General features: G+C 49.0%; 1 protein-coding gene across 1 annotated transcript; it reads left to right on the top strand.

Annotated features, from left to right (window-relative positions):
- Positions 1–20: 20 nt before the first annotated feature.
- On the top strand, positions 21–8,606 carry MRM1 (mitochondrial rRNA methyltransferase 1). The gene is made up of 6 exons (XM_065694315.1): positions 21–141; positions 302–2,002; positions 2,461–2,554; positions 3,794–3,914; positions 7,679–7,798; positions 7,915–8,606. Exons 2-6 carry the CDS (start codon positions 1,104–1,106, stop codon positions 7,962–7,964), a joined length of 1,284 nt encoding a protein of 427 aa, XP_065550387.1. The 5' UTR covers positions 21–141; positions 302–1,103; the 3' UTR covers positions 7,965–8,606.
- Positions 8,607–15,606: the final 7,000 nt, after the last annotated feature.

The following is a 15,606-nucleotide window of genomic DNA, read 5'->3' on the forward strand; positions in this document are numbered from 1 at the left end:
GTGAAGAGTTAGAGAGAAATGTGTGGGTTTGGTTCTTCATAGTTGCTTTCCAGAGCACAACAGCATCCAGTTGTCTCACTGATAACCTGTGGAGGTTGGAATTGCCCATCCTTGTTCCAATGAAGCCACTGAAATCCTCAGGTAGGCTGCTGGTATGGACCAGGTTTGATTAAACTATGTAAGGGATGAACTGCTCTTGCTACTCAGACTTGGATATTGAGCTATTTCAGTCTCTCCTTGAAGCAAAATAGGTTATTGTTGTGTTAACTGAAGGCATTTTTGTCTCCCAATCCCCTTTCAGCATGTCCAAGTGCAGAGCCACATTCCTGAGCTCAGGTTTACAGTCACTGAAATCCACAGGTTTTGCCAGTAAGTCATGAGCAGCTGCATCAGCAAACGTTATCTGGCAGATTGGGATGAGGTGAGTAGTCTCAGCTCTCATTTTTGGGGGGAAGGAACCATGAACACAGCTGGCCCTGGTAAGCAGCAGGGAAAACATGATTTTACTAAAGATCTTTGAACCTGTAAAGGCAAATTCATCAAGGCCTGATGTAATTTAATGTTTCAGAGTAATGGTATAGGAAAGGAATGAAAAGCACCGGCTTCTCTCTGCAAAATTCTCCTGCAGTTATATCGTTGTGGTTTGTCCCCCATGGTCAGTGCAGCTGTGTTTTCCTGTGGGATAAACCCTTGGAAGCCCTAAACCTACTGCTGTGAACGAGCTGGTTCCTTGTTTGCCTGCCCTTTGTCTACCCATTTATGAAATAAAGATGGATATAAAATAGCATGTAATTAGAAGAGCAGCATTTTGGTTTGGAGTTACAGGTTAGGAGTGAGTTGGGGAGCCACGGGGCATGCTGGACATGCTTGGAGCCCTTCCTCAATCTCCCTTCTTTTTCCCATTGTGGGTTTTACAGCCTCTCTGAGCACACACCACCTTTGGGAATGGGGTCAGAGAGAAAACAGCCCTTTGCTGCCCTTGCTAATAGAATGGCTGCGGTCGGGAGCATCCCCGGTTCCCGGTGTGGACCGCCTGTCCGCTCCTCCCACCGCCAGACGGCGCTGCCACGGCGGGCGGCTCACCCCGTCTCGGTGGTGCTATCATGTGCCCACCCGGAAGCGGCGTGGGGCTCCTCGGTGTCGGTGCTGCCGCTGCGGTCGGTGCGGGTCTCGGTGTGTTCCCCCGGTGCCCGCGGGTACCTGTGCCACGTGGAGGGGCCTTCGGAGCGCCCATGGAGCTCACGGCCCGCGTGTGGAGGGCCGCGGGGCTGTCACCTGCTCGCTGCTGCCCGTGGTGGAGGGGCCTGAGGAGCTGCTCGGCCAAAGGTGGGCCTGAGGCAGCGCCGGACCCTATGGGAGGGGGCAGTCGGTTTCACCCTCCAGCCCTGCCCAGGGCTTGTCGGGCCTCCAGCAGCTCCCCTGAGAGCCTGGCCCCGCAGAGCCAGCCAAGACCAGGGCAGAGATCCCAAGAGAGAGGGACCAGGCTGGCTTCCCCTGCAGCCGGGGAGTTGGGGAGCTCGAGAGAAGGCGGCTTGTGGAAGGCAAGGAAGAGGATGGAGAGAAAGCCTCTGGTCATTGCGAGGACTAAAGGCTCTGAGATCTTGTTTGGGATCTCCCCGTGTTCCCTGGCCCTCTCTCAGTCGAGAAGGGACATGTTCAGGTTGTTCCTGAAGCAGAGCAGTGGCTCCCGGCGGTTTGTCATGAGTGAGTTCGTCCTGCAGGCCACGGCCCGTGGTGTCCCTGTGCACTATGTCAACAGGAAGCAGCTGGATGCTCTTTGCAGAGGTCAGGTCCACCAAGGAGTTTGTTTGGAGGCCACTCCTCTGCGTTTCAAGAGTTTGGAGGAAGCTGAAAAGCCTGATATGAGGGATGAAGAGAGCCCGAACCGGCAGCTTATTTGGCTGGTGTTGGAGCAGATCCAGGATCCCATGAACCTGGGGGCACTGCTGCGCTCCGCGTACTTCTTGGGGGTGGACAGAGTGGTGACAAGCCGGAGGAACAGGTATGGGGCTGGTTGGTTGCTCCTTCAGCTCTCTGTCTTTTCGTGCTGGCTCCCAAAGAGGTTTCCAGCCTGCATTGCTCAACAGCTTCTTTGAGAGCTTTTCAGGACTGAGCTGAGGCTTAAATTGGGCAGCTGCTGCTTTGTACTGCACTCTGCAGGGAGGCTGTGGGATGTGGTGGTCCAGGCTGGAAAGGAACCTCCCTGGGCACCCTTTGTTGTAGCCCACTCTGTGTTTCAGTTGTCCATCGGTGCATAAAACTGCACCCTATTTCCTGGGTTAATTTCTGAGCCCTTCTATTCTCCATAGCAAAATACATCCACATAGTGAGCAAGATATCTAGTGGACTAGTTGGAATTGGGCTGCAGAGGCAAGAGAAGGAAACAGAGAAACAAATTCTCCTGGATTTCCTTTTTTTTCACTTTTATAGGATGCTTTTCCTTTCTTTTTTCCCTTGCAGCTGCCCCCTGACTCCAACAGTGAGCAAAGCTAGCTCCGGAGCTATGGAAGTCCTCGATGTCTACAGCACCGATGATCTCCAGAGCTTTTTGAAGGTAGAGTGATCCACATTTTTTCCCTTTCCTGTCAAGAAACCTCAGATACTGCACGTGTTGAACAGAGGCAGTACAGGAAAAGGACTTCCTATTTGCCTATGTTCTTGTTCTGCATTCCTCTCTGCTGCCGGTGGTCTGTGCTGTCGGACCACCTCTGACGGGTGTGCATAACCAAACGTATTCCAAAGTTGGGGGAAACAAGTCCGAGTTGTGGGTATTCTGCAAGATGGCGAGAGCAGGATAACGCTGTGTCTTCTCCTGAGAGGCTGTGAGCTCCGTAAGACGAGGTCTGTGTCCCTCTCCGTGGGGACCGAAGCTACCGCTGCTGCCTGCAGCAGGTCCTGCCTGGCGTGTGTCTGAGGTTGCATTCCAGGGCCCAGGCACATGATGGCAGCATTGGGCAGCCTTTGGAGCAGCAGAGAGCGGAGAAACTGGGGCTGGTGTGAGCTGCTGGGAATCTTTTTGCCCGTACCTATGTGTTGAGATGAGAGAGGGCCCTTTCCAGAACGTGCTGCAAAAGGAAGGGGAACGCACATAGGAAAACATGATGGGTCTGTGGCACCTTCAGGATGGTGGTGAAATGAAAGCTACATCAGACACATTGATATTCAGTTAAAACACCTGGAAGAATCAGTTCGTGACTGTAAATCTTTAATTATTAACATATTGAACCATTGCAACACTTCATGTAGTTGGACCCAGATTCACTCTCCCAACCCCTGGCATTGCCTGGCTGGTGCAAATGTGATATAATGTAATGTAAAAGGTGCCAGTTTCAAAGGAAATGAAGCTGGCAAGAAACAGCAGCTCCTTCATTGTTAAAATGGATTTCTAAGGCAAATAATAAAAGCTCTTTTTACTAAGGAGCAGGAGGGAAAGCTGCTTCTCTGGATATGTGAGGCACTGAGTGCTCTGCCTTTTGTATGAGCTGAGTTTTGGCATCTGAGTTTACTTGCACTTGTGTTTGAAAACATTACCATGGGCTTCTGATGGCTGAGCCTGCACTTGAGAACTTCCACTGCATTGCTCTGTGGATTAGCCTCATGGTAATTTATTCAACACTACTCTTTTTGTGTGCTTTCCTGGCAGAAAGACAAACCTTCCTAAAACTGTTTTATGGGGGAAAAAAAGCTTTTTTATTGCTGTAGAAAACAAATGTGTTTATGTACATGGCTTAGTTTCTTTTTTTTGCTTGAAAAGAAGGCAGTTTTTTAACCTTTATTTCTCTTCTATTTCTAGGCTAAAGCTGCAGAAGGCTGGGAAGTCCTGGGAACAGTCAGCAAGCCTGAGGATGCAGAGAATATCCCTGTCATCAGCTGCTCGGAATTTCAGTGGAATAAACCCTCTATTATAGTAATAGGTATTACATTTCACTGAGCTTCGGGCCTGGTGGAAGTGCACGTGTGAGGAAGCAACAGGAGTGATGTTTCACTCCAAAGCTAGTTGTGGGTTTGTTGCATCACATCACACTTTGGTCTGGAAATGAAGAGCTGAGAAAGAAGTAATGGAATGATCTGGCTGCAAATGAATTAGGGAGCCAGAAGAACAAGTTGCAGGAACAAACCAGTCTGTGTAGTTGAACAGGGAATTTAGCAGCTGCATGGGGTCTAGGTGGCAGTTTTCAGTGGCAGGACACGTCTGGGGCAGTGTAGCCACAGGCTGTTGTTTTGCATTGTGTTGCGGTGCTTTTGGTCCTTTCCTATAGTCTTGAACCTGGATTTTCTGTGTTGGCAAACCACAAACCTGAGTGAGAGACCCAGGAAGTGCATGTTTGCTTTTGCTGTGCTGAGGCTGGAAGGATGAGCTGAGCCATTTCTTTGCTCTGTCATGTTTGCTCTTTAAAGATACAGGAATGTGTGTCTGTGCCCAGAAAGAAGCATGAGGAGCTGTTGCTGGGAATGGTCTGAACACAGACTTTGTGGCATGGAGACCACCACAGAGACCAGTCAGTGGTGGCTTTGTACACCTAGGAGAAGGTGGCAGGAGCTGTTGGCTGCTGTGGTACCATCAGGAGGAGGAGGAGGTGTAATCTCCCTCCTAGATCTGTGTGCTGTTTTGTAGGCAGGGTTTGGGTTTGTGCAGCAGCGAAGCGAAGGGGAATAGCAGCCTCATGGCAGCTAGAGAAAGAAATTCACCCCAGAGTGCTGCTGTAGGCACCATTGTGTGGCCATGCTGTAGCTCCCCCACTTTGTGTCACCCGGCACAAGGGCTGCTTTGAGCTTTTACACTTGGAAGTAGTGTCACGCTGGCGATGAGCCATCGAGGGGCTGTAATCCTGCCCCGTGCTGTGGTTTTCTTGGCTCAGAAGAGATTCCTTTAATTAAAATGTTTATTGAACTCCTAGAAATACTGACAAGACAACGCCGCAAATCTGGCATCTCTGCAAGATGTGTGGAGCTATATTACAAAGGGAGCAGGGAGGCTGGCAGCGCTGCTGATGGACCACAAAGAAATGCATCCCAGAAATGACGACAACACCAGGAGAGAGGAAGGGGGCGAGAATGGCAGTGGTGTCGTTACCTTGAGTTATGAGAGATTTCTCCAGGAAAAAGTCCAACTATCCTTTTGTCAGGGGAGATTGGAGGCTGATTGGTAGATGCATGAGGAGAGCTCCCGGACCTTGCAGCAGTAATGATTTCAACTCTCTGCTGAGCACTAACTCTTGGCTGAAAAGAAAATTGAACATTACAGTCGTCTGATGCTGAGGTTGTTGGAAGAAACATCCTACATCTGAATATGTAGCGTAGCTGCAGCAGAGATAATTCAGCTTGGTCGTGAGCTCCCGAGCGCTGCACAGATTGTCCTGTAAGTTAAGCATTTGCAGACTTGAATTCACCCTCCTGGCACCTTGCTGGCTTGGCAGAGAGTGATTTGGACAGTCCAGCTTAATGTTGTCTGCACTGGAGTCATTGCTGAAGGTGACAGGCAGGCTGGCTGCCCGAAAGACTGGGAGCTGTGTGTGAACAGGAACAGATCGGGAGCTCTTAAATGTCTGTGTAAGAAGAGCTTCTGGGTAATTTGTTCTTACACTGTCAGTCTTTTGCTCAGGGTTTAAGGCTGTTTGTGGAATTGGTGGGTTTATCTTCTGTCTTCTGCCTGGATTTGAACTTCCTGCACTGGGAGCTGCAGTTGTTACACTGGTGTTAATTGTAAATGGGGCAGGGAACCTGGTTTATCATCTTGTCCAAGCTTGAGCTCTACTCTTTGAGGGCTGTCAGTGAAAGATGAAGCTAAGAGATACGAGTCAAAGGTCTGAAGTGGGAAGTGGCTTTGTTCACCAGTATAAACTAGGATTTAATCTGATTCAGTCAATACTCCCTCCTTTGTGTCACACTGGGCAAGTCTTTTTGCCCTGAATTTATGGTTCCTCATTATTTTAAGCAGCCAGAGCCATAAAAAGCTTTGTAAAAGCTGGAAGCAAAATTACTGTCTTTATTAGGAATTGTAAGACTCTTACCAGGGAGAGGAGAGGATTGCTCCAGGAGCCATCCCGTCTCTGGCAATAGCTGCTGTCCCAGTTGGAGGGTCCCACGAGAGTGTGGGTTGAGAGGCTTAGGAGGCAAATACGACAGTAAGTTGTAAAACTTTTCTGTGTTGAATCAGGAAAAAGTAGGATAATGTGTTTTCGTTTCTGGAAGCATCCCTGGAGAACCACAGTCTTAGCAATGAAGAGGCAGGCCAGGCTGTGGGAGGCCTGGCTTCCATTCCTGTGTCACCCAGGCTTCTCCTGTGACCTTGGATAACTCCCCCAGGCATTGCCTGCATTGCTGGCTTACAGCAGGAGGAAAATAGTGAGATTTTGGTTTTCTAGAGGTTCACTTTACCTCAGCCAAAGGATGCTCTTGCCTTCGTGGCTTATTTCATGCAGGAAGGTGATGCAAGATGCGCTACCCAAAGCATTCTTTTCCTTACCCAAAGTGTGCCTTACCAGTTAAATCAGGCCAGCATAATGGGATACTGAGTCTGGGATACTGAGTCTAAGACTCCAGGCTGTGAAATGGGAATAACAACATCTTCCTGCCGTGTGTGGTCAGAGGGGTGTTGTGCGGATCAGTACACGGGGATCTGCTGGGGAAGTGCTGTAAATAGGCACCAGAGGGGGAGTTTTGTGGCAGCTTAGCCCAGGAGGGATTTTGTTTGCCTTATGGAGGAGTAAGTGGCTTAGGACGTGCTGCTAAAACTTCAGGTAAGTGTCTATTTTAGGTGAGATGGCACTGGCCACACAGGCAGAGGTGCAGAAGCCCCTGGTTGACAGTGCGTGCCCTGGCACTGCTGTCCCAACACAAGTGTGGGCTTCAGCTGGGGCCAGGGGTTGGCTGTTGAAGGGGGGTGTTTGGCTTCCAACCTGCTGAGCCTCTTTGGTCAGAGGGTGAGCAGAAAGCCTTTGGAATGAGCTGGCTGTTCCTGCAGCCATGTAGCTGTCTGTGTAGCTCTAAATAATGAATGTGGAAGAATTCTTTGGGGAGCTGAGCAGGCTGGGAGGTCTGTGGTCTTCTGCATTCTCACTTGTCTGTGTGCAGGATTGTTTAAAGCCTCTCCCTTTCCATTTCCCTTTGTGACAGTGTGAGTCAAACAACTATTAATGACCTGGGATAGATTTCAACTCTGTTTCACCAGTGTATCAGCCCAAACATATCAGGGCTGTTGGATGGTTTAACAACTAATCAATTGAAGCCTCTGGTTAAACTGTCTGCATTCACAAGTTGCACCCAGATGGTGGTACTGTGTGCTGAAAAAGCTGAACCCGTCACTATCAATAGGGATGTGGGATTTACTGGGCCAGATCAGACCCATGGCCTCTTGGCTGCCTCATCCTTTTGGCAGCAGCTTGTGTATGTGGACACAGTGGCAGCCCACAGTATGTGGGCAGCGTGGTGCACTGGTGTTGTTCAAAACCACTTCACATACTGGTCGAAAGATCTGGCAAGCTGGAGTGGGCCAGGAAGGTGCCCCTCTCACCTCTGGTGGTTCTTGGCTGTTGCTGCATGGGAGTTGGTGAGGTTGCTGGTGAGCTGTGGGCCAAGGATGTACTTGTGACAGAGCATTAGTAAGGACTGTACTCAGGAGGGGGGAAAAGGGATGTAGCAGCAGCTGTGAGCTGACCTGAGTGTCTTTCCCCTGCAGGTAGTGAAGGCGACGGGCTGTCCCTAGAGACACAGCTTCTGTGCCATCGGATGCTGGCCATCCCCCCTGGCAGAGCCCTTCACCCTGGGATCGAATCACTGAACGTCTCTGTTGCTACTGGTGAGAACAGTTCTAAGCACAAAGGCATCACAGTCCCATTTTCTGTATTTAAAAGTCAAACCTCCAGCCCTGCAGAATGGTTTAAAACGTATCTTTATTTATTTACTTTGCTACAGGTATTCTCCTGCACTCCATCTGCAGCCAAAAGCTGAGGCACGGTGACTGAAATGTTCGATTCGGTGGTGGAAGCTGCTCGATGCTCTGTTGGTGTGGATATGCAAGTGCCCTTTCCAGGGTCTCCATCATTGCTGCAACTTTTACAAGGGAGAGACGTTGACTTGAGCTCAGTTTGGCTGATGCACAGTACCACAGAACCCTGGCTTAATGCTGCGTGTACTGGGTACCACCTCCCGCCTGCACCTCGGAGGAGCAGCTGCAAGGAAGGGAGGCAGAGGTAGTTTTGTAAAGCAGCCAGCCGTATCCTTCAGTTCTTGTAGTGAAATTCCTGGTGATGCCTGAGACTTGTGCCTTTGGCATGGAGGACTTTGTACATTGGTTGTGCTGTGGAGAGAACTTGGGTTCTAGGTGAGAAACTGCTGCCTCTGAGAGTGCCCTGAGGCCACCAGCCCCTTAGCAGCCGAGAGGGTGCTGGTGAGAGCCAGGTATGGTTTGGGACTACTCGGTAGCAATTTCCTCATGATGAGGTGGTTTCTCTGTTACCTATTGGTGCTTGGATGTCTGAAAACACCCCGTTGTTGTATTGGGTTGTAAACAGGTCTGCAGCCCTGCCAAAGGATGGACATGAGCTGTTAGAAAACAGCTGTAGTGGGAAAAACCACTGCCCATTGCAATAAAGCCTCCAAAAAGATTGGTTGTAGACTTGGATCCATCCTTTTTGTGTCATACATAAATCCAGAGTGCGACTAGTGAAACAGAGCACTTCCTTCAGGTGGGAAGAGGACTCGGGAATTCCTCTTCTTCCAGGGAACTTTCCTGTCCATGGTGGACCTGATCCTCCTGGGTGCTGGGCTGCCCCAGCATCACCATCCTGCTGATGGCATGGGCAGTGGGGTGAGGGTGCCTTCATTTGCAGATATCCTGGTTGAAGCCAGGCTGAATTACTGAGAACCAAATGAATGTTATCACTTAGCACCTTAATTATTTTATTTAGCTGCTGTGGCCCTTTGCATAGGATTCCTCATTAACACTTAATTTACAGTGCCCTTTAGGGATAATTTCAAACAATTCAGCTTAGTCTCCCCCTTCCCCCCCTTCCAAATGAACAAGTAAATCACTCACAGTGACTAATTAGGACTTTCCTTTCAGCTAAATGAAGTCTGTAAACCCGGCTGTGGATGTGGAGGTTTTTCACGTCTCCCTCAGAACGCCTGGTCTTGGGGATGCCTCAGGTGCCTGGGATAGGGATGAGACAGAACATGGAGCTCCTGCAGGGTGCTGAGTCTTCACTTGTGTGGTTGTGGCTCTGATGGAGAGGGTGCCTGGCATGGATGTGCATATTCTGAGCTGTGTCTGCCCCTTTGCCCTCTCCAAGGACACCCTCCAAATCCCTCTGAAATGACAGCACTTGTGGCAAGCAGGGCTTTGTTGTCCGAATCTGAAGGCAAGCTGGCTGCTGAATAACAGTGGCATCACTGGGGTGACATCTCTTGCATTTTGTGGGCTAAATTGTGCCTTTTCTTCCCTTTTCCCCTGTTTTAATGCTGAAGTAAATCACCCATGGGCCGGCGGGCTGTAGACCAGCCTCGCTGCACAGCTCTCACCTCGGGTACCCCAGCAGAGGGTGCCCGTGGCTCAGATTTGCTCGTTCTCAGAGGAAAGATTGAGCACTTGAGGCTGACTGAATCCTTCCTTTGGAGCAGCAGGGATGAGGATAAAGCCATTTCTTTATTCTTGACCTATAGGTAAGTATATACATTTCCAATTTCATAGGAACTGCTGTTTCTCCTTTTACTTTCTTACTTATTTGAGCAGTACTTTAACAGAAGAGGCGCTTTACTGGCATCGTGTGTGTTTGGGAAAGCCGAACACCGTAGGATTACTCTCAGCCATTCCAAATGAGGAGGCAGGTGAGTAACGATGGAGCAGCTATTTCACTTCTAGGAGGCTCCCAAACACCTTTGAAACCTCAATGCCCACAGCAGTTCTCCCAACAGGGTGATGTGGGACATGGAAGTTCCCATTTGTCCATCGATCATTGCGACTTCCCTGTGGATTTCCCTGTGCAGCTGCTGTATCCATGGAGCACCTTGACTCGGCACTGGAGTATCAGGCAAGGATTACAGGCAGTTGCATAAAGCTTGGATTTTGAGAGACAGGGATTTAAGCGTGTAACTAGGGCTGCAGCTCAGACTTCTTTGCTTGAGAGCTGCAATACAGGCTCTTGTGAGTGCAGTAATCCCACTCTGGATGGCTCTGCTGTTCCCATGTAGCCTGTTTCCCTCGGTGGGAAGTTCTGCCCTCACTTTGTCTCACTGGGATCCTCCCTCTGGCCAGCTTTTGGATGCATCTGCCATGGGTGATGCTTTCTCCTGCTTCAGGCTGAAGCCTGTGAGGAGCACGGGGACCTCTGCACACTCACACCTTTGGAGATGGAGCTTTGTGCTGTGTGACTTGCCCCTGATCTAATAAATGCGAGCCATTAATTGGATCATTGCCCACTTCTCCAGTTAATTTCCTGGGTATTTTTAAATGTTAAAATGTAGTTTTTATAGTCTTTCATTATTTTTTAGCCTTAAGCTTCACTATAATCGTCCCTGTAATGTAACTGTAAAAACCTCCCAGCTTTGTATCATAAAAGGAGGACATTAATTGTCATTTTTTGTGTACATCAGCAAGATCAAAACACGCTTCCTGATTACTTCTGTTGGTACGTACAGTCTCTTTGATATTTAGATATGAATAAAGCGTGCGTGTGTAATGTGAAAGTCAGCTCTTCCCTCCCTGCTGCTTGGCAGAGGCTTATTTACCAAATGGAGTTTACAATGTAGTCAGTGCCCTTCCAAAATGATTTCTCAACAATCAAAGTGTCTCTGAGCACAGTGGCGCAATATTTGTCCCCCTTGGGTCAGGAGATGCGTGCAGAGCCTCGGCCTTTTAGCGCTCAGCCAGGGGCAAGCACAAACCTTTCCATCTCCCAAAATCACCCCCAGGGAGAACTGGCTGCAAGAGGAACTCCTGCCCTGGATTTTGCTTGGTGCACAGATTAACAACACGGGGAGGAATGCCATTCCATCCAATCCAGCGCTGGGTTGCAGTGAGGATTCCTGAGGCTGGATCTGGGACAGGGAACACCTCTCCTCGCAAAGCTTGGCAGGGCTGAAGGGAATAACCTGGGGTGCTGCTGAGTGTAGGAGCCCACAGGGCCCCTTCCTCGCCGTGGTGAGGAATCCTCTGCTGCGCCACAGCCCTACTCCCAGTTTGTAAATGTAATCAACCTTGAGGTCTTGTTACTTCCACAGGTGCAATTAACATCACCATCTGCTAATCCCTGATTAACGATGTTTACAAATATGCTACAACATGTTAAAATGTGCTGGCACTATTATTTCCATTCCCTTTTTCTCCTCTCCCTGCTCCGTTGCGGCTTCCCCGGCGAAGGCTTCCATGCATCCCACCCTTAATGCACAGACAGGTTGGTTTCCCTCTTTAAAAGCGCTGCTCAACTCCAAGCCAGCTGTAGGAATGAGTTCAAATCAGAAGGTCAGTGCTGCTAAATGGGATTTAATTGCACAGGGGTTGAGGTACCAACTGCTGAATCTGAAGAATAAAACTTTGTGGGGAGCAACATATGGTGTGGTTTAAAGTGTATTTTTATTGATCATCCCACAAGTGATGTGTTAATGGGAAGAGAGGCTCTGCTTTGGGTTTCGTATCGATGTGGAGTTGTAATAATGTCACACAGGAATATTGTGGACGGATTTATAATACGTGTTTTCTATTAAGTGCCTTCTTTTCAACAGAGAGAGGAATACATTATAGCCCTACTGTATGTCCTCCAGATCTAGGTTACATGTAATTGCTCAGTAATTGGTAGAACCATGTAAAAGCCATGGTATTTGCCAGTAAACCCTCCTAAGTTACCATGAAATTGAAGTGTGATATTTATTCTCTACAAAACTTGCTACCCAAATATCGTGTACGATCAGGTTTGGTGTCTCTGCAGTGGCTGTGCTATGTAGAACGCCGACACAGCTCTGGATTTGCACTGATCTCTTTCATCCTAAGGGGTGGGGGGGGGTTCTGACCAGGAGGTTCAGGGGTTATTTTGCTTCAAGGGAAGATGCTTTAACCTCCCTTAGGCTTCAGGCTCAGGATTATTGCACTTATTTCAACGTCCAACTCAAAATGATGGAGGTTTGGAGGTTGCTGAAGGAGTTTGTGTGTTTTCAATGGAATAGTAATTGTATGTATGATGGTTTTTGAAGCCTTTGGAGATGAAGGAATTGTCAGTCTTCTGAGGGTCCATCTGCAGGTCACCTGTATCTTAGCTTCAGCCTGAACAAGAGAAGGCTTCTTAAGGGGAGACCTTAGAGCAGCTCCAGTGCCTAAAGGGGCTACAAGAAACCTGGAGAGGAGCTTTGGACAAGGGATGCAGGGACAGGCCAAGGGGAATGGCTTTAACCTGCCCGAGGGGAGACTGAGATGAGCTCTTAGGCAGAAGCTCTTCCCTGTGAGGGTGCTGAGGCGCTGGCACAGGGTGCCCAGAGAAGCTGTGGCTGCCCCATCCCTGGCAGTGCTCAAGGCCAGGTTGGACACAGGGGCTTGGAGCAAGCTGCTCCAGTGGAAGGGGTCCCTGCCCGTGGCAGGGGTTGGAGCTGGAGGAGCTTTAAGGTCCCTTCAACCCAAACCATTCCATGATTCTTGTAAAGTAGGATGTGCAGGACTGTTTCCAGCTTGGCAATTCCCATTATTCTTTTTGCTATTTTCTATTTTGCTATATTTTGCTCGTGTGTGAGGACCCCACGCTCATGAGCTTTTCCCTCTGATGGAGGTTTTTGCCCCCTCCTGCACCAGGGCTGGGTGTGTTCAGTGGCAACTCCTTATCACCCTCCCTGTGGCTTTAAATACAGGCAGAAGTAATTGCCTTGCTTATATGATCGATAGTTTTATATACTTTAAAATGTAACAACACGCTTTGAATTGATGCAGAGTTAAACCTGCCAATTTTGTTTCTCACTGGCCTGTTTTAGCTGCAAACTCAGCAATGCTTCCTGTGCTTGGCAAGCCAGAGCTCAGCTGTTTTCTCTGGAGAGCTGAACATCCTGCACATCCCATGGATTCAGCCCGGACTCTGCTGGTTCCCTTTTCATGACCACAGAAGCTGCAGAGCTGCAGTTGGGTATAAATGTCCTTTCTTTGTATATTTTAAAGCCGCCTTTGAGGCGTTTGTACAGAAGATAAAACATCTGCCTGATCCGGTGGGTTCAGGCTCCTGGAGAGGTGTTGCCCAAGTGTCCCAGCACCTACCTTAAAGCTCATCCAGCTCTAACCCCTTCCACTGGAGCAGCTTGCTCCAAGCCCCTGTGTCCAACCTGGCCTTGAGCACTGCCAGGGATGGGGCAGCCACAGCTTCTCTGGGCACCCTGTTCCAATATGCCTTTTCCTCTGTACTTTGGGGCTAGGTCTTTGGGTACTGGATTGGGATTGGGAGTGGGAACAGGAGTGAGGGGCTCCTGGCATGAGAACAAGTAGGGGATGTGAAGCGATGCTGCAGGTGGTGCAGGATGGAGGTTGTCCCACCAGCATGCTTCAATCAGTGTATGGGGATAGCATCATACATTAAATATATATGCCATGGAATTACAGCAAGAAGAGTTTTTCCTTTTCCATTTGGGATAATTCCTGGCACATGAACTCCTTTCTATGAGATAGGGTGAATCGGGCAGTTTTGCAACCCCATCCCTGTCTACTGAGTATGGAGTAAGTTAGTGCCATAAACCCACCTTGGGCACAGGGTATTCACAAGTAGGGAACAGTTAGTAGCAAGGGGGATGCAGGAGTGATGCTGAGGGCTTGTGTCACCCAGCAGAATAGATGAGGGGGGGTGTCTGGCGGTGCCTTCTCAGCTTTGCCAGCCCTCATTAGCACCTCTCAGCAGAGCAGAGCTTATTCAAACTCTGTATCACAGGGCTTTTGCTGGAGATTGCATCTGTGCCTAATATGCATTTTTATATAAACAAGGGTACTAAATGGCCTTTCAGTTCCCTCTGTAATGTCTTTTTTAATGGAAGGTCCTGAATTAAGAACATATATATATGACTCTAAGAATTTTCTAAGTGATATTGAAAACCTATTGTAAAGTAGGATTTCTCCTTGCAAAATTATTTTAATGAGGTTCCAGTTTATTTTCTGGCTATATTTTACTTACTTAATCCTCCAGAGGGGCTTTTCGGAGGCAGCATCTCATTTTCGATGCAACTCTTCTTAACATTAGGGAAAACTGCCTTTCTGAAATGCATGAAGGGGGGGAGAAAAAAAGGAAGAACCAGGGGAAGATGTACGAGATAAGAATAAACTTGAAAAGCTTTGAGGTGGTTTATGGCTTCTCTTGAAAGAATAACAGTTCATGTATTTTTGTTATGGTGGGGTTTAATGATGCTTGCAGAAAAAAGATAAGGTAGAAATGGAAATATAAAATTAAACCAGCAAAGTGGATGTGATTATTTTAGTTACTAGTATTACCTGGGGAAAACGCTCCTGGGGTTGCTTATCTACACTAAATATTTGCTTTTCTAACAGGGAAAGGCCCTCTGCATCGCCCGGAGTGAGGAAGGGAAGCGGCATCTTCCTGTGGTCCAGCACCTCTGAGAGGATGGAGATGTCTCTGCCAGAGCCCTGAGCACCGGCTGCCCCCGTGGTGGCTTCATCCCAGGGGTTCCTCCCATTACATGGGGCTGTTTCTGCCAGGGTTGTGCTGGGTGCCACGATGGGGAGATGAACCTTGAGGGGCTTCACAGCCTCACCCTTGTGTCTGTGGGGGGAGCAAGAGGAAGGCACAGTGGGACCTGGTTCCCAGTGACTGTGCCTGTTCTGGAGATGATTTTCCCAGAAGGATCCGGGCACAGCTGATCCCCAGGGTGGTCTTCATAGAATCCCAGACTGGTTTGGGTTGGAAGGGACCTTAAAGCTCATCCAGCTCCAACCCCTGCCACGGGCAGGGACCCCTTCCACTGGAGCAGCTTGCTCCAAGCCCCTGTGTCCAACCTGGCCTTGAGCACTGCCAGGGATGGGGCAGCCACAGCTTCTCTGGGCACCCTGTGCCAGCGCCTCAGCACCCTCATAGGGGAGAACTTCTGCCGTATATCCAACCTGAATCTCCCCTGTTCCCACCCCTCCGCTCTCATTTCACCGCATCCATTCCTCGTATGTGGACCCCCTGTGGCAATACATTAAAGGGCCATAATTCCACTCTGATCCAAGAGCTTTTGCCTTTGGGCAGCTCCACATGTTTCCAGTCTGAGCTGAGCCGGTGTGGATCATCCAGTTTGATGGGGACTTGACAGCATCAGCCACATCTCAACTCATCTGCAACAGGCACGGCCCCTGAGCATCCTGCTCCTGCCATTGGGTCACGAGAGGTAAACCCGCTGATGAATTAAGCCTGACATGTGGCCTTGAGCCTCTCTGGGTAGTTAATTTTTCAATTTCTTTCATGGATCTGGACTAGTGAAGAGTTTGTTTATAATTAAAGTACTTGGAGATTTATACTTGAATTCAAAGAGCTGAAAAGCAGCAGTTTCTATGTAGGTTTCTTCCCTGTCAGAATCTAAACCAGATTATTATGTAAATTCTTTTCGATCCTAAATTCATTATAAAGTTCAATTTCAGGAAATGCTCTTGACCATCTG

Source organism: Lathamus discolor, chromosome 14 (genome assembly GCF_037157495.1).
Source record: "Lathamus discolor isolate bLatDis1 chromosome 14, bLatDis1.hap1, whole genome shotgun sequence".
In the NCBI taxonomy this organism is placed as follows: domain Eukaryota; kingdom Metazoa; phylum Chordata; class Aves; order Psittaciformes; family Psittacidae; genus Lathamus; species Lathamus discolor.

Bases quoted from the DNA above. Each gene is read 5' to 3' on its own strand.
- MRM1 (XM_065694315.1), top strand. From the start codon at position 1,104: ATGTGCCCACCCGGAAGCGGCGTGGGGCTCCTCGGTGTCGGTGCTGCC. The intron at 2,555-3,793 runs GTAGAGTGATCC...TTCTATTTCTAG, and splicing joins ATCTCCAGAGCTTTTTGAAG to GCTAAAGCTGCAGAAGGCTG. The intron at 3,915-7,678 runs GTATTACATTTC...TTTCCCCTGCAG, and splicing joins ACCCTCTATTATAGTAATAG to GTAGTGAAGGCGACGGGCTG.